This window comes from Panthera tigris, chromosome D3, assembly GCF_018350195.1.
Source record: "Panthera tigris isolate Pti1 chromosome D3, P.tigris_Pti1_mat1.1, whole genome shotgun sequence".
Taxonomy (NCBI): Eukaryota; Metazoa; Chordata; class Mammalia; order Carnivora; family Felidae; genus Panthera; species Panthera tigris.
In genome coordinates this window covers 53,327,826-53,348,554 of record NC_056671.1, presented here as the reverse complement: position 1 = coordinate 53,348,554, position 20,729 = coordinate 53,327,826, and the positions used below count along the sequence as shown (strand labels likewise).

Here is a 20,729-nt window from a genome sequence, read left to right as displayed (position 1 = left end):
GCCCCACATGGGGCTGTGTGCTGATGGTGTGTAGCCTGCTTGGAATTCTCTGTCTTCCTCTCTCTCTCTCTGCCCCCCTCCCACTCTCTTTCTCTCTCTCTCAAAATCAATATACTTAAAAAAAAAGAAGAGAGCATATTATATATGAGTAGATGTTACTAATTAGGAGTTAGTCTTTTGTGTTCATTAAAATAACCTTAGATGTTTATAAATACTAACCTAAGAAAACATGATTTGTAGTAAGCTTAAGGCAGATAACTTTTGGAAGTAGAAAATTGTATTTTTAAAATATCACTGTTCAGAATGACCTTCAAGTTAGTAATCTGTGCAATTTTAAGGCCAATTTTGATATAAGGATTAGAAAATTAAAATAAAAAACTTTGCTATTTCCCAGCAGAAGCATTCCATCTTATAATTTCATAGTAAGAATATTTTAATTTATTATTATTATTTTTTTTTAGAGACAGAGAAGGAGGGGCAGAGTGTGAGGGATAGAGAGAATCTTAAAAGCAGGCTCCACGCCTGCCGCAGAGGCCAACACAGGGCTCAATTTCATGACTGTGAGATTATAACCTGAGCCGAAATCAAGGGTCAGACGCCTAACCAACGGAGCCACTCATACGCCTCTATTTTATTATTTTTAATAATGATATTTTATTATTTTTAATTATTGATGATAGTAGTCCATGACGAAAAATCAGCTGATTGTGTGTTTTTACAAAGATTTTGCTTAAGAATCAATTAGGCATCACTGCCCCTCGTGTTATCTCCAATTGAAATATCTCAATGCTACTACTAGATGGAAAACAAGTATTCCCAGAAGTAGCCGTAAATTAAAACACACATAACCACAGTTTGCAATGAGGAAAGAGAAAGAAATATGGTGAAATGTATGTATTCTTTTGTGTTCATAGCAAGTTTTATTTGTTAACCAGCAGCTGGTTCAAATATACCATTTAGGTTCTAGTGTTTTGTGTATAGAAAATGTGACTTTGCACTGTATTCTTACCATGAAATTATATGATGATCAAAAGTTTTGAATACTTATGAGAATTCTTTGAATTTTCTTTTTAACCTTTTGGTAAGTGGAAAACAAGAACATGGATTTCTTTTTACTCAAAAACTAGAATTGGAACTTTTATTTAACACATGGTTACTATGATGTATTAAGATATTATTGTAGTGCTAATTATATTTTTCTTGTCTTTTTTTCTTTAGGAATATGGTATTGGCTGAAAGATGTGTATTGCTTAGTGCTGAAATCTTAAAAAGCCAAAGCAAATATTCAGAGGCCGCAGCTCTCCTAATACGGTTGACCAGTGAGGTACTGAAAATGTATTTACTTTAATAACACTTTATAAATTTTAAAAAGTGTGTCTTTTTTCTTGAAAGGGTGTGCAAAACATAAAAGTAGAGGGGAATTTCCTTTTGGGAATTTACACTATGCTACTTTAGCTATTTGTTGAATTAATTTTAAATGTGATATTTCATAAATATTTTGAGAATTTATTTTATTTCTAAATTTTAAGTCTATGCTATTATTAACCACAAACATATATTGTACATCTTCTGTGAATTAGATTCTGACTTATGTATTACTATTTATTTATTTAGATTATTTTTCTTTTAAAATTTTTTACTTTGAGTATAGTTGACATACAATGTTACATTAATTTCAGATATACAACACAGGATTCAACTTCTCTATACATTATACTGTGCTCACCACAAGTGTAGTTACCATCTGTCACATACAGCACTATTACAGTATCATTGACTATTCCCTATGATATGACTTATTCCATAACTGGAAGCCTGTATCGCCCATTCCTTTTGATCCATTTTTGCCCATTTCCCCAACCCTTTCCCTCTGGCAACCATCAATTTGTTCTCTGTATTTATAGCTCTGATTCTGCTTTTTATTCATTTGTTTTAAGTTTCTACATATGAATGAAGTTATATGGTATTTGATTTTCTCAGTCTTTTTTCACTTCACATAATATCCTCTAGGTCCATCTATATGTTGTTGCAGATGGCAAGAGTTCATTCTTTTTTATGGCTGTGTAATATTCCCTTTTGTATATAGGTATCCATTTGTCTACTAGTGGACGCTTGGGTTGCTTCCGTACCTTAGCTGTTGTAAAGCTGCAATAAACAAGGGGTGCATATGTCCTTTCAAATTAGTGTTTTTGTATTCTTTGGGAAAATAAATACCCAGTAGTGTGATTAGTGGATCATAGGGTAGTTCCATTTTTAACTTTCTGAGGAACTCCATATTATTTTCCGCAGTGGCTGTACCAGTTTGCATTCTCAACAGTGCACAAGGTTTCCCTTTTTTCCACATCCTCACCAACACTTGTTGTTTCTTGTGTTATTGAGTTTAGCCATTCTGACAGGTGATGTCTCGTTGTAATTGTGATTTGCATTTCCTTAATGATGAGTGATGTTGAGTATCATTTCAAGTGTCTGTTGACCATCTGTATGTCTTCTTTGGATAAATGTCTGTTCAGGTCCTCTACACCACTTTCAATGGGATTGTTTATTTTTTGATGTTGAGTTAGTGTAAGTTCTTTATATATTTTGGCTATTATCCTCTTATTGGTTATATTATTTGCAGATATCTTCTCCCATTCAGTAGCTTGCCTTTTTGTTGACAGTTTTTTCACTGTGCAAAACTTTTTATTTTGATAACAGTCCCAATAGTTTATTTTTGCTTTTGTTTCCCTTGCCCTATACAAAAAAAGAGACATATCTAGAAAAACCTTGTCATGGTCGATGACAGAGAAATTACTGCATTCTCTTCTAGGATTTTTATGGTTTCAGATCTCACATTTAGGTCTTTAATCTATTTTGAGTTTATTTTTGAGTGGTGTAAAGAAAGTGGTCCAGTTTCATTCTTTTTGCATGTAGCTGTCCAGTTTTCCCAGCAGCATTTATTTAAGAGACTTTTCCCCATTGTATTTTATTGCCTCCTTTATCATAGATTAAATAGATAGATCATTGATCATATAAGGATGGCTTTTATTTTGGAGATGTCTATTCTATTCCATTGGTCTGTATATCTCATTTTTGTGCCAGTACCGTGCTGTTTTGATTTTTAAAGCTTTGTAGTGTATCTTGAAATCTGGGATTGTGATACCTCCAGCTTTGTTCTTTTTTCTCAAGATTGCTTTGGCTATTCAGGGTCTTCTGTGGTTCCACAAATTTTAGTATTGTTTGTTCTATTTCTGTGAAAAATGCTATTGGTGTTTTGATGGGAATTGCATTGAATCTGTAGATTGCTTTTGGAAGTATGGTAATTTTAACAACAGTAATTCTTCCAGTATATGAGCATGGATTAACTTTCCATTCGTTTGTGTCATCTTCAGTTTCTTTCATCAGTATTTTACAGTTTTCAGAGTACAGGTCTTTCACCTCTTTGGTTAAGTTTATTCCTAGGTATTTTATTCTTTTTGGTGCAGTTGTAAATGGAATTGTTTTCTTATGTATAACAATATTTAAAGCAACATACATGTGCATCATTCTCATATACAGTTGATACTTAAAATGAGTAATCACTGAGGACTTTTTAATCTTGTTTTCACTAGTATGAACTTTTAAAAACAATAATCTTAAGCACTGAAAATAATCTATATTATGAATATTTCAAAAGACAGAAAAAGTAATCCATTTATAGTTGCTGGTGAAGGTTTACAACAGATATTATTAAGTTGCATTGACTCCTGGCTTGTAAAGTACAATGGTAGTGATTTTGTGAGTATGGTTAAAGATAGGCTTTTTTTTTAGATGAATGCTTAAGAGCAAAAGAACAAAATCAAGCGCCTCCTTTGTTTGCCTTTTAAATGTTAATATACCCTATGGTTTTAATCCTTGGACTGCTGTACTTTTTACTCTACACATTTTTGGGTGTGGTCAGTTCTTAGTGATGATTTTTACTCTTAAATCTGTCTTCAACACTGATCTCTTTGAGGTTTATAGATTTGTAATGCCAGCTGCCTTTTAGACTTACCTACTTGGATGTTTCTAAAACACCTTAAGTTAACATATCTAAACACAGAAACTTTCTTACCTTGTTGATCATGATTTAAAATTATGGTATAACCATCTAGCTCCTTGTTTGCTCAGCACAGAAACTGAGAGGTGCCTGTATTCTCCTGTCCTATCACTAATCCAGTTGGGTGTTTTTTGTTTTTGTTACTTTCTTTCCGTATCTCCAAATAATATACTCCCTCCACTTTAAGTCCTTCCTACTGCTGTCTTGGTTCATGTCCTTGATGTCCTTCTGGACTGTGGCCCTTTTCCTCTTTGTTCACCTTGTCTACAAGTCCTTATATCAGTCTTGTCCTAAAGATAGTTATCTGCAGTGCCCCAGGTTATCCTGTGTCTCTATCCTCCCCTCTCATATAATGCTGGAAGACCTGACTTGTCATGTAATACTGGAAATCATATTTAAGTTCCTGAGGGTAGGGAACTGTGTTGTCTTCTACATTTTTGTCTTTTGTGCCTAGCACTGGCCTTGGCACATGGTATATAATTTACCTGTATTTGTTGAGCTGAACCATTAATTACTCTAAAAAGGTTAACTAATTAGGTTAAGGGATGATATTAACGATGTTGAGTAATTGATATTGCATTGACAACTGATCAATATGAATAGTTGCTAGACATAAATTATTTGGTAGAGCTGAACATGTAGACGCTTGAGGGCGATGATGTTCTGTATTGTAATAAATAATCTTAATGTGGGTTTGAATATGTTGCTGTTTTTCAGTCTAGGAATTATCAGTGAATATAAAGGGAATTTATGCTTTAGGAGCTTGAATAAAAATTATCTAGCGAAAATTCTTCTGGCTTTATTTTTTGGACTGCAAATTTATGGGCAAGTGGATCTTACTATTGTTACGCCCTGGGATTCTCAGGATGACAGAGCAAACCCAGCTAATGATATAATATGCCACATTTACCACCACACAGGACAGCGTGTCTGAATTTGGTGCTTAAGATATGATGCTTTTCTTCTACTTATGTCTTTGTTTCTGTGCTGAACATTTATTCTGGTCTTAATAGCCCCTTTGTCTGTTACTGCATTTAAACACAGTAAATCAGTTTTTTGTTTTTTTGTTTTTTTTTTTTTTTTACTATCTGGGATAGTTAATAGTTTTTACAAGGTTCTTCACCTTGGCAGGAACTCTTCCTGTGGTAAACTCATCAGCTCATAGCACCTTTCCTACTAACTTCATAGTTACCCAAAGAAAAAATCTGAAAGCCATCCTTGAGATTTGATTCCTTTAAGTTTGTGCCACCAGTACCTGTATCAGTTCTGTAGTATCAGATATTTTTTTCTTAGTTCCTTATGGAGCGTATGTAATAGACTTACTTGTTCATATCATAGATGTGAACTACCACTAAAATAAAATTTTATTCAATTCATTCAAAGCCTCTGCTTTCTAGATAAAACTGTCACTCTGTGAAATCCTTTCATTTTTCTTCCATCAACACTGATGGCAGTTGTGATTCTTTGCGGGGCTATTTTTTTGGTTTCAGGGGAATGTTTTTTCTCCTTTAGGTGTCACTGTAAGCGATAGGGACTACTAAAGAACAAAGTTGCAGTGAGTCATGAGTGTAGGGCATTCAGCACAGCAGATTGATTCTTTTTCAGACAACTGCCATACTGGATTCAAGAGTCAAATTTTGCTTCAACTAAATTAATAATATGCCATGGACTTCCAGGTCTCTTCTAAATTGGTCAGCCCTTGAGTATTAATTTTGACTGTGCTGAGGGTTTACTGTCCTGGTCTCAATTGGGTTATACATTAGAATCATTTACATACCATCAAAGATTCTAAGGCGTGTTCCTTATCTTAATTAAAATGTCCAGGATTGCTGCCCTTCCAAGTTTTTGAGTTTAATGAAGCCTCATAGGCAATTAAAAAACATATATATGTATTTATGCTGTATGTTTGTATGTGCCAGCGTGTGTTCACTTGCACATTACTAGGTATAGACTTAATTTATAGCGCTTAAAAAAACCTGTGAAATACTATTGAGAAGCCTAAATAAAATTCTGAAATAGAAGAAGTAATTAGAGGGAATTGCTCTTCCAGATATTAAAATGTTACAAAGCTACAGAAACTGAAACTTTTTACAGTGATAAAAAGAGACAGAGTAATGGAATAGAATGAGAATTTAAATACAACATATGATTAGGTATCATTAAAACTAGTGGGGAATGTTAGGTTATTCACCAAATAGTATTGTGACATCTAACTGTTTGAGGTTGGATTCCTGTCTTACTTGTTACATGATAATATAATTATAGCTTGATTAAGTTATAATATAGAAAAACAACCTAACAGAATATGTAGGAAAACATTTTTTTTTTAATCTAGGAATGATACCATCCTTTCTTAGTTTGATGCAGTATTTTGAAGCTATAAAGGCAAAAGATAGTATGCTTGACTACTAAATAAACTCTTTCATGTAAAAACTGGGAAATATTAATGCAAATGTATGACAAAGACCTAATATTGATTAAGCATACAAAGGGCTTTTAGAAACCCCATAATCACAAAAACCCATTCACAAAAAGAGTATAAATGGGTAATTCACAGAAAAAATACAAAGATCCTTAAACGTATGAAAAGATTACCAGCCTTACTAGTCAATGTATGTTGAGCAAAGTGGTTTTTTTTTTTTTTTTAAATTAAAGAGGTAAAAAAAAACTTAAATGATTTTTGGCTGAGTGGAATAGAAAACATACACTCATTCTCTGTTGAGATGACTATATGTTGGTATTACTTTTTTTGTAGTAGTTTGGCTCTGTTGGCTAGAATTTGAACTATATACATAGCTTTCATTAACTAACCAGTTCTACTTCCGGAAATGTGTCTAATAAAAATGTATAATTACTCAAAAATGATTTTGTAAAGATGTTTATCAAAGTATTTTTTTGTAGTAACAAAATTCTGAAGCAATATTAAATCAGTTGGACACTGTATTAATAAAATTATGGTGTATTTATATAACAGGATACAATGTAGCTTTAAAAGAAATAAGAGATGTAGGTGTCTTGGAAAAATGTCCGTGATATTATTGTAAGTCAAAAAACGAGATAAAGAATATTCTGTATAATACCATTTTTGTATAAAAAAGTATGTGTATTTTTAGAAAACTATGTGTTACATAAAAACTAATATGGAGCGAGAGAAATGACAAACACCAACACCAAGCTGGTAACTGTGTAGGTACCTCTGGAAAGTCAGATGAGGCATGGGGTAGGAAAGAAAGATGTTCACTTTTTTTTTTTCTGAACATTTATTCTTTTAGAAAAAAGTATTTTTAAAGAAAACATTTTCCTAAAAAATAAAAAAAGTATACTCCCTAGCTGCCTTAAGTAATTCTGATGTAAACCCTTGGATAAGAACTGCTTGTTAATTGTACGTTCCTGATTTTCCCACTTACTAGCTTTGGGATCTTACTTAGAAAAAAACACCTGATCAGATACTTAGTTTTTGTCACAAGGGGGTTGAAATAATATCTGCCATTTACTGGATGCTTTCTAGATTTTTCCCTCAGATCTGTTTCCACTCTAATTTTGTGATTGCTGCAGAGATAGTTATAATCACTGATTACACTGATTATGAGCACTATTTGATGTAACTATAATTTGTTGACATTATTGCATTTAAAGTAAATGTTTTCTGTTTTCAACTTTCCCTGGGGAAAATAATGGCAGCAGAACACATGGAAGGGCATGGTAAGTTCAGCTTGAGAACAGCTGAAAACCTAGAGAAAGTTTTGGTGAAAATGTTGTTGATGCTTGATCAGCAACCTTCACTACTTTCTCAGTTATTTGTAAAGTGATGATGGCTCTTTCATTTGAAAGGTTGTCCTTATGGGTGAGGATGTAAATGCGGTATGTGGTTTTTGTAGACACTGTTGTAAGAGTCTGTTGAAGCGGAAACTAATTTGAGTTGTACCATTTACTAATAATACTAATAGTAGGTGATAATCTTCGAAGGGAAAAGCCTTCTAAATTTTTTAATGAAAAGCAGTCATTTTGACATTCTTGAATTAAGCAAAAATTGAGAATTGCTTTTAAATCCAGTAAAGTTAATAGAGGATAAAGTAGTAGATTGGATTATTTCATAATCTATACACATTCTCTTTTTATCTTTCCTTTTTTCTTGGATGGAAATAGGCTATTGGATGTCACAGATCAGTTTCCGGAAGAAATTAGATAATTGTGAATCTATTGTTTTCTGCATTCTCTTTTCTGGTTTATCTTTATTCAGTATACCTGTATTAAATTCTCAGTTTATATACTTTTTTCTTTGCCATTTGAAAAAGGATTACATTTCTTTTGTATATTTTTGAGACAGAGAGAGAGCATGAGCAGGGGAGGGGCAGAGGGGGAGGGAGACACAGAATCCAAAGCAGGCTCCAGGCTCTGAGCTGTCAGCACAGAGCCTGACGTGGGGCTCCAACTCACGGAGTGTGAGATCATGACCTGAGCTGAAGTCGGACGCTTAACTGACTGAGCCACCCAGGCGCCCCGAAAAGGGATTACATTTCTTCAGAGATTTATTACAGGGTACATATCATAACCACACATTTGGCTTTATGAAAAACAAAAGAAAATATTTCATGGTAGAGAATGTTTTGAACGATTTTAAGAAAAGTTCATGCTTATTGGAAGAAAGAATCATCAAGATTAGATTGCCCCTTGATCTCTACCCTCAGATACTCTTAAGTTAAAGTGCATATGCTTATATTGTTTTTAGAAAGTAAATATTTTTTTACCAGTTATCTTTTTACTTTTAATTTTGTGAAACTAACCTTATTTTCTCTTAAACATTCAATAGGATTCTGATCTTCGAAGTGCACTTCTTTTGGAACAGGCGGCACATTGCTTTATAAACATGAAGAGCCCCATGGTTAGAAAATACGCATTTCATATGATACTGGCAGGACATCGGTTTAGTAAAGCAGGGCAAGTGAGTGCATTTTATTTAACAAATAAATTATTTTAATTTTTGTTACAGTTTGTTATGTATTTTATAAATATATGTCATTTGTCAATTTTTTATGATTTAAAATTAATCCTAAAAATGGAAGTAAATTTTGTTATATTGGTAAGGGCATGAGATTTGGATTTAGGTAAATGTGGGCTTCAGTCTTGATCTTCTACTCACAACATGACCTGGGTTACTTCTCTGAGCCTCAGGTTTTGTATTTATAAAATTTGAAAATTCTCCCAAAGTTTTGTGAGCTTAAATCAAAGTATATATGTGAAAGTTCCAATATACTGAATGTATTCAACCAGTTTTAATTATCCTTCACAGTGGTTGGACTGTCCCTACTTCAGCTCTAGTCTTCTGTTACCTCTCAAAGTGCCTTATAATGATATTTACTAAATATTTAATGAGTAGAAATCATCTCTCTCTCATACCTGGAAGCAGTTGGGTTGGAGAGATCTTTAATTTAGATCGATTAATTTAGAGCAGTTTCTCCAGCCCCAGTTGCCTCTTTAAGCATTAGTTGGAGGGACTTTGCTGGAGGCAGAGTGGTAGCAGTAGTAAATGGTGGATAGAAATGTGGATTGAAGAATCCTCCCTGTGTTCCTGTCTGTCTCTGTCTCTGTCTCTCTCTTTCAAAATAAAAAAGTTAAAAGTGTTCTGTTAAAAAATTTACAAAATGTATAAAGTATGTGGTTCCCTTTGCTTGGGAGGAAAATTATATACCTCATTGGGAATGGTCCATTGTCTCTTATTAAAAACAAGTCATTCTTTTTCCACATCTTTGTCCACTTTTGTGAATGGTTTCATTTGTGAACATGATGATGTCATTGGAACTGGAAATAGCCACACATATTTCATCTTCTGAAATTGTAGGGCATGTTGCTTCTAGGAAATGCATAGCAAATTAAAAATGGCTACATTTGTGGTAGGTTGACATACATTTACTATTTGGCTCAGTAATCTAACTATAGTTATATCGTGGAGTTAATGATTCCAGGGTACCCGGTTTTGTATTTTGAGAACATTCTATATAGACCCTGAACCTCTTTCTCAGACAGTATGTAGCAGCTGAAAGCATGACTAGAAATGCTTTTCTGTTGGAAAAGCAAATACATATCCTATTGAAGTTGGTCAAGAACAGTATCTTCCTGGGAAGGTAGGACGTAGAACACAAACAGTTGTGACTGAGGCCAAATTGTTTCTGAGAAGCACCAACTTTTCATGACATTTCCATTAAAATGTGTGTTGTTGGCAAGGATGAGAGGACAGTAGAGGAGATACGTGTGTATAGTAATGCCATTTCTCAGTCCTCCCTGAGAATTTGTGCTGGATTGCTTATCTTGTCCCTAGAAATTTTTCCTTTTTCCTTTTTTTTTTATTTTTTAAGAGAGAGAGAGCCTATGCATGAGAGCGCAAGCTGGGGAGAGGTAGAAAGGGAGGGAGGGAGAGAATCTCAAGCAGGCTCCATGCCCATTGCAGAGCCTGACGTGGGGCTTGATCTCACAACTGCAAGAACATGAACTGAGCTGAAATCAAGAGTTGTATACTCAACTGACTGAGCCACCCAGGCGCCCCTAGAAATTTTTTATAGGTTTTTTTTCCCATTAGATTTCCATTATGATTATCAACTAGTGAAAGGCATTTAAAAAAAAGGAACTGGCATTACCAAAGATTAAAATTAGTAAATTTTTTTTATGATAATTAGTAAAAAAAAAATTTTTAAGGAAGTGCTGGGGAGAGGGTGCCTGGGTGGCTCAATCAGTTGTGTCCGACTCTTGATTTCATCTCAGGTCATGATCTCATGGGTTTGTGAGTTCGAGCCTTGGCTTCAGGCTTCACGCTGACAGTGTGGAACCTGCTTGAGACTCTCTCTCTCCAGTTCTCTCTCTGCCCCTCCTGCTCTCACTCTCTCAGAATAATAAATACACTTAAAAAAAATTGCTGGGGAGGGTATATGTATATGTGTCCAAGTATACCCCTAGACAGTCTTTCAATTCTTACTTTAAAAAGCAGACTTTAAATCCTTTTTACCTTTTAAATCTCGTTGGGTGTTTTTCCAAGAAATCCTAAAAATGTACTTGAACTCAGCATTTTGACATATTCAATTTTTTCTCTGTATCTCTTAGTTTGTAAGACTTGTTTGTATTCCTTTTTACTAAATGCAGTATGGAGATTAGGGGTGTTTTCAAGAAACATCACTTTAAAATTATTTTGAAATAGTCTCAAACTTATAAAAATGTTACAAGTACAGTTCAGAAACTTTACCTGAGTGTTTGATAGTTGTCTGCCTGGTACCTCATTACCTCCAAATACTTTAGGACATTATTTCCTGTTTCCTAGAAACAAGACTTTTTCTACTATATAACCATAATACAACCATCAAATCAAGAACTTAGTACTAATACAGTACCACCCATCCTTAGACCCCATGTGGGTTTTGACAGTTGTCCCATAAAAATGGTCCTTTATAGCATAAGGATCCTGTTCAGAAAGATACTTTGACTTGATCACCTTGATAGTTTTGAAGATTACAGTCCAGTTATTTTAGTGGAGTATCCCTCAATTTAGGTTTGTTTGGTGTTTCCTCATGATGAGATTCAAATTGGGTATCTCTGTAGGAATATCACAAAAGAGATACTGAGTTCTTAAATTCTATGGTATTAAGTGGCAGATGATTTTGATTTGTTTTAATTATTTACAAGGAAACATTTCTTTTAAAAAATGAGCAGTCTTGGATATACATACTAAAAGTTTGTAATCCACCCTGGAGAGGAGAGGAGGTATAAGAGTATACTCTGAAGCAAAAGGTTGAGTGGGGAGAAGCCTCTTCCTTGGTACCAAATCCAGGTTTTAAGATAAAGGTTGTCTGAGTTCAGAGTGTGGCAGTGATAGGTAATTAATGCCAAATAATTGCTCACGGGTGTGGCAGGATGCAGCAGTGGGCAAAAAAAAAAAAAAAAAAAAAAAAAGAATATATCATACTCTTACTCCCAAGTGAAACAGTAGTTAAAAAATGTGTATACACATATAAATACATAATATACACACATATGGGGTATCCATTCAGCCCAATGCAGTGGTATAGAGATGATCATAACAAAATTAGTAAGATAGTTCTCAGTTATAAAATAACAACCGGGGCGCCTGGGTGGCTCAGTCAGTTGAGTGGCCGACTTCAGCTCAGGTGATGATCTCACAGCTTGTGAGTTCAAGCCCCGCTTCGGGCTGTGTGCTGACAGCTGGAGCCTGGAGCCTGCTTTGGATTCTGTGTCTCCCTCTCTCTCTGCCCCTAACCCACTCTCATTCTGTCTCTGTCTCTCTCAAAAATAAATAAACATTAAAAAAAAAAACATTAAAATAACAACCAAGCCTCTGATTCATGACTGCATATACTGCCGTTCTGAGAACTCCCAGATGGTTTTTTATAAAGTCCTTATTATTTCTGACTTCTTAGACTTCCTGCCCTTGGACAAAGCAATTAACTTGCCTGCTTCAGGATCTCTTGGTTTTTAGTAATAATTGCAACGGGGTTTTCATAAATGTTAGTTTCATTTTCCTCATCATTCCAGTCTCTGTTAGAGGAAGTACCAATTAACAGTTACGTGGTTATGTGTGTGTGTATTTGTTTTTTCTAGTCCAAGAGAAATTCAGATTGTAATACTTTGTTTATTTTTTTTACAGAAAAAGCATGCTTTACGCTGTTATTGTCAAGCCATGCAGGTTTACAAAGGAAAAGGCTGGTCTCTGGCAGAGGATCACATTAACTTCACTATTGGGCGCCAGTCCTATACCCTTAGGCAACTGGACAATGCTGTGTCTGCTTTTAGGCATATTTTAATCAATGAAAGTAAACAATCTGCTGCTCAACAAGGGGCCTTCCTCAGAGAGTATCTTTATGTTTACAAGGTGAATACTTATTTTCAGGACTAGATATTAAAATTATATTTAAGTTATTACTTTCAGCAAAAAGCATATTCAGTGGTGTCTAGTAGGAGTTTAATAAAATGGCTTTCTTAGAATTTATGTACTTATCTGCCATAATAAAGTGTGGCAGGCTATGCTCTTGGGTCATAGAACTGAGTTGCATTGCTCTTCTACACTTCTTTAAAAGAGGATTTTAATATTTCATTAAGCATTTGATTTATATTGGAATTAAAAACATTCTGGACTATTTCTTCATTATTTCTTTTTTTTGAATCATGCAAATTTTTTTATATTGGGTCCTCATACCATCCCTTGGTGAGAAAATACTTCACTGAGACAAGAGGGTAGAAAATACAAAACATTGTTTTACGGAAAAAGTGGAAAGTTGTGAATTTTTTTCTCAAGACCTATGGATAATGAATATTTTATCTGTCCTGCAGAAAAATACCTCTTTCTAAGAAACTTTATTAATTTGAGATCATATGGGTTAGAATTTTGGCAGATAGGATGCTGTAATGAGTCACAGGAAGTAAAGTGCACCAAAATAATATTTGGAAGTTTTAACTTCCAAAGAGAGCTAATAGCTAGCTGAGTAACTTTAGGAAGATTCTCTTGGGCCAGAATAAATGAGACCTAAAATTTTATGACTGATGTATTAAGTAAAACTATTAATTGTTAACCTTAATATTCTTGCTTAACATGTTTTTAATACCTTGCATATTAAAAAATGAGGAGGCAAATATGAAGGAAATGGAATTTTCTCAAAAAAACTTTTTTCTTTTGTATTTCTCCTAGAACGTAAGTCAGCTGTCACCAGATGGCCCTTTACCGCAGCTACCTTTACCGTATATTAACAGTTCAGCCACACGGGTTTTCTTTGGCCACGACAGACGACCAGCAGATGGTTCGTAAAATTTTATTTTGCCTTTTTACCTAGTGACTATTTTTTTAAGTGCTTTTTTCTTTATTTAAGAAATGATGTTGTAATTGTTAAAGAATGTTTGAAGATAAATAACTCTGTACCATGTCACCATCCTGCCACCTTGAAGATAACCACTACTTCAGTGGTTTTTCTTCCGGCTCTAAAAGCTAAAAATAACAAAATAGCTATAATTATAATGGGTTTTCTCACATAATAGGAAAAATGCCCATGTTATTACATACCTTAAAAAAATTTTTTTTTTTAATGTTTTTTTATTTTTGAGAGAGCGAGGGAGCACAAGCAGTAGAGGGGCAGAAAGAGAAAGACACAGAATCCGAAGGAGGCTCCAGGCTCAGAGCTCTGAGTACAGAGCCTGACGTGGGTCTCGAATCCACAAACCATGAGATCATGAGATCGTGACCTGAGCCGAAATCAGATATTTAACCAACTGAGCCACCCAGGCATTCCCATGTTATTATGTAATCTTAATGAACAATGTTAATGGCTGTAAGATACTTTATTCAGTACTTACAAAGTACTGTAATGTTCGCGTCTTATATAGTTGGACTATTTTCTTCTTTTTCTTATATAAACATTGTGATGGATGTTCTTGTGGATAAAACTTGTTAACTTTTTATTATGGAAATTTATTATTTATTAATTTATAATTTATTAATAAATTTACTAAATTTATTATGGAAATTTCAAATGTACACAGAAGCAGAGAACAATTGCCAATATTCTGCTGTCCTTGTTGTAAGACTTTTTAAAATATAGGCTTATTTTCGTAGGATTGAACCTTAGAATGGTATACTGGGCCAAGAGTATAAATATACTGATGTATGTTAGAGTAAACTTTGTGATTCTGTGTATTCTTATATTTAAGCTTACTATATTTCTCCTTGAGATTTAATTTAGTATTTTATTTAAAAATATTTATCAAGATGTTTATGGCAACATTGATGTTAACAGCAAAAAAAAAAGTGAAACAGTAGCAGGAAATGAATTGATAAATTTTGGCATATTTATACAATGGATTCATGCTGTAGAAATAGTTCTGTATGTTTCTGCATGGATAATACACCATAATGTTGAGTGAAAACAGTTACAGAACAGTCAGTCAAATGTAATTCCATTTCTATAAATTTCAAACATATAAGCCAATTCTATGCATTGTTTATGTATACATTCATGTGATCAACTAAAAAACAAATATGGATGAAAACATTATATTTCAGCTTTGGAATAGCCCTGGGAAGAAGGGCTAGTGGACATGAAGGAGAGCAGTAGGATTTGGGAGGGTTACACAGAGGGCAATAATTCTATCTGTAACATTTATTTTATGAAGAGTATTTGGGATCTTACAACAAACATTGGCATTTGTTAAATTTTAATACATAAATATTTGTATTCCCCATGTGTTTCTGTATGTTTGAAGTATTTCATATAAAATTATTTGGAATATTAGGAAAAATATATTCTTTCAGAGTCAAGAGGAAAAGAACATCAATGTTATAAGCCAAGTTCCAGTTAGACTAGGGTTAATAAGAGGATATTCTTCTCTCAGATAATTATAGGCAAGAGTGTATATGTATATGTATTTATTCGGATACCTCATATTTTTATTTAAAATAAGTTTCGGGGGTGCCTGGGTGGTTCAGTCGATTGAGTGTCCGACTCAATTTTGGCTCAGGTCATGATCCCGGGGTTGTGGGATTGAGCTCGGTGTCGGGCTCTGTGCTGAACGTGGAGCCTGCTTAAGACTGACTCTCTCTCTCTGTCTCTCTCTCTCTGTCTCTCTCTCACTCTCTCTCACTCTCACTCTCTCTCTCTCTCTCTTTCTCTTTCGCCCCACACCCCCACCTCTTCTCCCTCTGCCCTTGTCCCCTGCTTGCGTGCACATTCTGTTTCTCTCTCAAATACAATAATTAATAATAATAATAATAATAATAATATGTCTCATTGAAGGCAGGTGTTAATAAACGTGTTTAATTGTGACACTTTTTTTTTTTAGGTGAAAAGCAAGCAGCTACTCATGTAAGTCTCGATCAGGAATATGACTCTGAATCCTCTCAGCAGTGGCGAGAACTTGAGGAACAAGTTGTAGCTGTGGTTAACAGAGGAGTAGTTCCATCCAATTTCTACCCCACACAATATTGTTTGAATAGTTATTCAGATAACTCAAGATTTCCACTGGCAGTTGTAGAAGGTGATATACTTGAATTTTTATTCATGGTTTTTTGTTTACCTACAGTAGATGCAAGATAATTTTCTATGTGCCAAAAATTACTGGAAGCCAGGCATGCAAAAAATAAATTAGGAATCATAACTTAGTGAGCTGTATGTATAAAACCAGGCACTATGTATGAGATGTAATACTAGTATATAAGTGTGCTATTGGAATATAGAAGAGAGAGTGACATTCGTTAGCACATAGGAATTGGGGAAATCTTCTAGAGGAAGTAGTTTTAAAACTGAATCCTGAATAAATGGACATTTATAAGCTGGTAAAGGACAGTCTAGGCAGAAATGCAGAGCTGTGAAAGTAAGGTGTGTTCAGAGAATTGAAGCATAGGATGATAGGTGGGGTTTATTGAAGTTACTAATTTAGGCCTTTCTTTTTGTAGAACCAATAACAGTGGAAGTGGCTTTTAGAAATCCTTTGAAGGTTCCACTTTTGTTGACTGATTTGTCATTGCTATGGAAGTTTCAACCTAAAGATACTAGTGGAAAGGATAATGAAGAAGTTAAAGAACTAGTAAGTTATTAAAAGGTATTTGTAATAAGCATGTTTCAGTAATAGCCTAGCAGATACATAACATTTCAATATTTTCTGTTCAGTGAACTACACTTATTCTTTTTTATGCCTGTTTTCCCTAGTTATAAAAAGTATGATATATGCATATTGTTGAAAATAGAGAATACAAAGAACATACAGAATAAAGATAAATCTGTCTTCTCAGTATTTAGAAATAACCACTTTAACACTTTTCTATATATCTTTCCAGTAATTTCTATTTGTATGTTTTCTCTCATATATGGGATTTTAAAAATATTGTGTGTGTTGTTTTTTTTTCATTCTGTTGATTTGTATGTGTATCTTGATATTAACATGTCTTAATATTTCATTTCTGTGTAATATTCCATCATGGATGATCTATAAGCTCTTCTGTGTCTCCATTGATAGTTGTTTTAGAAGTTTCCATTTGTTTACTATCCTCATAATTCAATGGTTAAATTTGGGTGTATACTTTTTTCATCCTGATAATTTCTGTAGTAATGATTCCTAGGCATGAAGTTAAAAAATTTTAGGGAATAAGTATGTTAGTGCTCTTTTGGTTTCCCAAGAGGTCATACCAAAGCTTTTTACCAGCAACACATGGGATTGGATATCTCATCTTTGCAACATTAAGCATTCTTATTTATAAAAAAGCATCTTAATTGATTTACTAGGTATGAAAAATGCTGTTTTACTTTATTATTTTCCATCTCATTCATTAATTTCTGGTGAAGTTGAAGATCTTGGATTTCCTTTTTTTGGATTATCTTTATATGTATTTTATCTTTTTCTTACTCGTGTCTGTAATAAGCTCTTTATCTAAGATAGTTTTTTTTTTATTTTTTTTATTTTGAGAGAGCACACACACACGTGTCAAGGAGGAGCGGAGATAGAATCCCAAGCAGGCTCTGTGCTCACGAACCATGAGATCATGACCTGAGCTAAAATCAAGAGTTGAACACTTAACTGACTGAGCCACCCAGGCACCCACCCCTAAGATAGTTATTATTGAAGTTGGAATGACTTGGACAAATAATCTTTATTACCAAGCTGATTGTAACAGAAATAACTGGGAAATAATATTTTTTTCCACTTACTGGGCTATTCACCACTACCTACTATATAACTTTTACTTCTTTGTACTACCTTGATATATGCTTTAATCATTATTTTGGAACTGGGAAATATCCCAACATTTTGGCATTGATTTATGAAGGGAGAACTGGAAAGAGATGTATGTTGTACTAAACTTTACTATTAAATTATTTCTCTTGGAGTGTTTTGATTTTTAAAGATTTCCTTCTGTAAAGTCTTGTTGGTTAAATTCATTGAAGACGTGTTGTGATTAAACTCATTGTGGATAGTTCCAAAGATTGAGATTTTGTAGGCTCTATTCTGACTTGAATTTTAGCAACTCCATGAATTTTTCTAATTTTTTTTTTCTGATGCCTGGAATACAAATAAGAAGCTTATGAATGGTTCACTCTTGGTAGAGTTTTTTAAAAGATCCATTAGCTTTTTAGTATATTAGTCTGTTTAATATATTAAATTTTAAAGGAGGTTTATTAAAGTGAGATTTTTCATTGTGTATAATTAAGTTATACTTTATCCTGTAAATTTCAAACTCTTTGGATTTCTTCATAACTTTCTGCTGCTGATGGATTAAGATACTGAACTGAAATTTAGGGAAATGTAATTTTAATTTATTGTATGAAATAACTAACTTCATGGTAAAAGTAAAACAGTGTTTATGAGGACCAGCTTTACCCCAAGTGTGAGCCAGTTAACTGTGCTTTGTTACATGACCAAAGATTATAGTCTCTTACAGAAGTCATTGATTTGGAGGAGGCCTTTTTTTTTTTTGTTCTCTCCTACTGCCCATATTGTCCACCAGTCTTTTATGCATGTTGCTTAGGCTGCCATTACTCGATACAATTGGACAATGTGGAAAAAGAGACCAGTCAGAGTAAAAGATGGAGAAATTTGCTCTTACTGCAAAATTAAACTAAGCGGCCATTTTGGCCATTGTTGACAATTAGTAGCTGAACTTTATGTCTTGAAGTTTTAACCTCTTGGTGGCTGCAACTTTGAGTAGATCACTTATCCTCCTCACTTGAATTGGACTGAATGAAATAGAAAAATATATCACATGTTAGATCACTCCAGGTGTGAAAGTAAAAAAAAAAAACAAAAACAACTTTGTATATTGATTAGCACATAGTAAGAACCTGGTAAATGCTAACTGTAATTATTGTTATTGTTCTTAAATATTGATGTATAGGAATGTTAATATTCTTCTGATACTTTTCATTAGAATATGTATTTTACAAAATATTTTTCAGGTAACAGGTGAACCTAAAATGATTGGAACTGAAGTTATTTCAGAATTTTTAATTAATAGTGAAGAATCTAAAGTGGTAATTATTTTCTTATTTTTATGTCTTAAGCCTTTCAAAAAAGTAAGTTGGAAACAAATTTAAAAAACCAGTTTGTTAGGTTTATTTTATATTTTAATTTTCTTAAAAGCTAAAATTTGGAAGATTCGGAAACAGGAATTGCACAAGAGGAAATTGGTGGGAGAAGAGTAGTCTGGTTTGTTAATTTGGCTTGTTAATTTTCAAAGAAGCCTGGTGCAATGTTTTTGGTTTTTTGTGTTTTTTGTGTTTTTTTTTTTTTTTTTTTTTTTTTTTTTTGTGGGGTGGTCAGTATGGTAATTTCATATGACATTTGGTTGACCAGAATATTTTGGTTTTTGTTGACTTTGAAGTATTAGTTAAGATCTGTGCCTGTAATTGTAGAATTTACAGAATTTACAGATTTTTCTTTTGAAGCAAATGCTTTCCAGTCTAATAAATTAATTCATTATTCAAAAGCTTAGGTCATGACTTTCAATTTCTGCAATATTGCAGAATTTAGGTATTGCACTATTTAAGATATTATGAAAACAGATAATAAGAGTGACTTAAATATCTCCACAGGCAAGACTAAAGCTCTTTCCCCATCACATAGGGGAGCTGCATATTCTCGGAGTTGTTTATAATCTTGGCACTATTCAGGGCTGCATGACAGTAGATGGCATTGGTTCTCTTCCTGGATGTCACACAGGTAAAACCATAGCATTGCTAAACAGATACAAAACTAGTAATTAAATCTTTATAAAATAAAATGAATGAAAATAGCATGTTTGAAAAATAGGTCTAATGTACCTTTAACAAAGGCAGTTAGTCAGATTATTTGGATTATTTTAAACTCTGCCATTGCTTCAAAAATAAACAACTGTATTCCTTTCTAATGTATTTTGTATTTGCAAAGTAAGTAAGTCTCATTTCTCCTAAATGAGAAATTGAGCAGCATACAGTAGGTATGGTTAAACATAAAAGTAAAACATGCCTAATTCTTTGATTAATCATGCTACTCAGTAATTGTCTAGAATTTTTCTAGAAATAATATGAAAGTTACAGTATTCAAGCTAAATTTATGTCACTTAACATATCAAATTATTTTAGGGCGTTGATTATTTTTTGTTTCAGGAAAACATTCCTTGAGTATGTCAGTCAGAGGGAGACAAGATTTAGAAATTCAAGGTCCTCGACTTAACAATACAAAAGAAGAGAAAACATCTATCAAATATGGTCCTGATCGACGTTTAGATCCCATTATCACGGAGGAAATGCCACTGTTGGAGGTATTTCACTTTTTAAAATTTCATGGACTTAATAAATTATAAGGTCAGATAATATTTTCAGTAAATTAATTGTAGACTTTGAAGGTACTGATGTTACATTGAACCATACTTTTTAATTATTGCTAAGCTAGGGTTAAATAGGTCTAATTTACAAAGATAAGTCACAGCCAGGTTATAAAATATAAACCTCAAAATATTGATGGAAATTGAGAAAATGCATTTAAAGAACACTTTATTAAAATCAGTGGCTCTTTTTTGATAAGGTACACAAATAATATAGGAATTAATGGTTGTAAAAAGTTTACACAAAATAGATAAATATATTCGTAAGAAACAATATTCCCTTTATTCTCTCTGTTTTCCTACCCCACCCTACTTTTATGCCATATAAGTTCCAGC

At 33.5% G+C, this 20,729-nt stretch overlaps 1 protein-coding gene across 3 annotated transcripts in view; it reads left to right on the top strand.

Moving 5' to 3' along the window:
• Positions 1 to 20,729, top strand: part of TRAPPC8 (trafficking protein particle complex subunit 8) — an 83,964-nt gene that overhangs the window by 32,359 nt on the left and 30,876 nt on the right. For all 3 annotated transcript variants that reach the window (XM_007093056.2, XM_007093055.2, XM_042962981.1), the window contains 9 exons: positions 1,219 to 1,324; positions 8,865 to 8,996; positions 12,702 to 12,926; positions 13,740 to 13,848; positions 15,881 to 16,075; positions 16,494 to 16,624; positions 18,988 to 19,062; positions 19,624 to 19,750; positions 20,176 to 20,330. In XM_007093056.2, the coding sequence (XP_007093118.2) occupies positions 1,219 to 1,324; positions 8,865 to 8,996; positions 12,702 to 12,926; positions 13,740 to 13,848; positions 15,881 to 16,075; positions 16,494 to 16,624; positions 18,988 to 19,062; positions 19,624 to 19,750; positions 20,176 to 20,330 (1,255 nt within the window). The remainder of the gene's footprint in view (positions 1 to 1,218; positions 1,325 to 8,864; positions 8,997 to 12,701; positions 12,927 to 13,739; positions 13,849 to 15,880; positions 16,076 to 16,493; positions 16,625 to 18,987; positions 19,063 to 19,623; positions 19,751 to 20,175; positions 20,331 to 20,729) is intronic.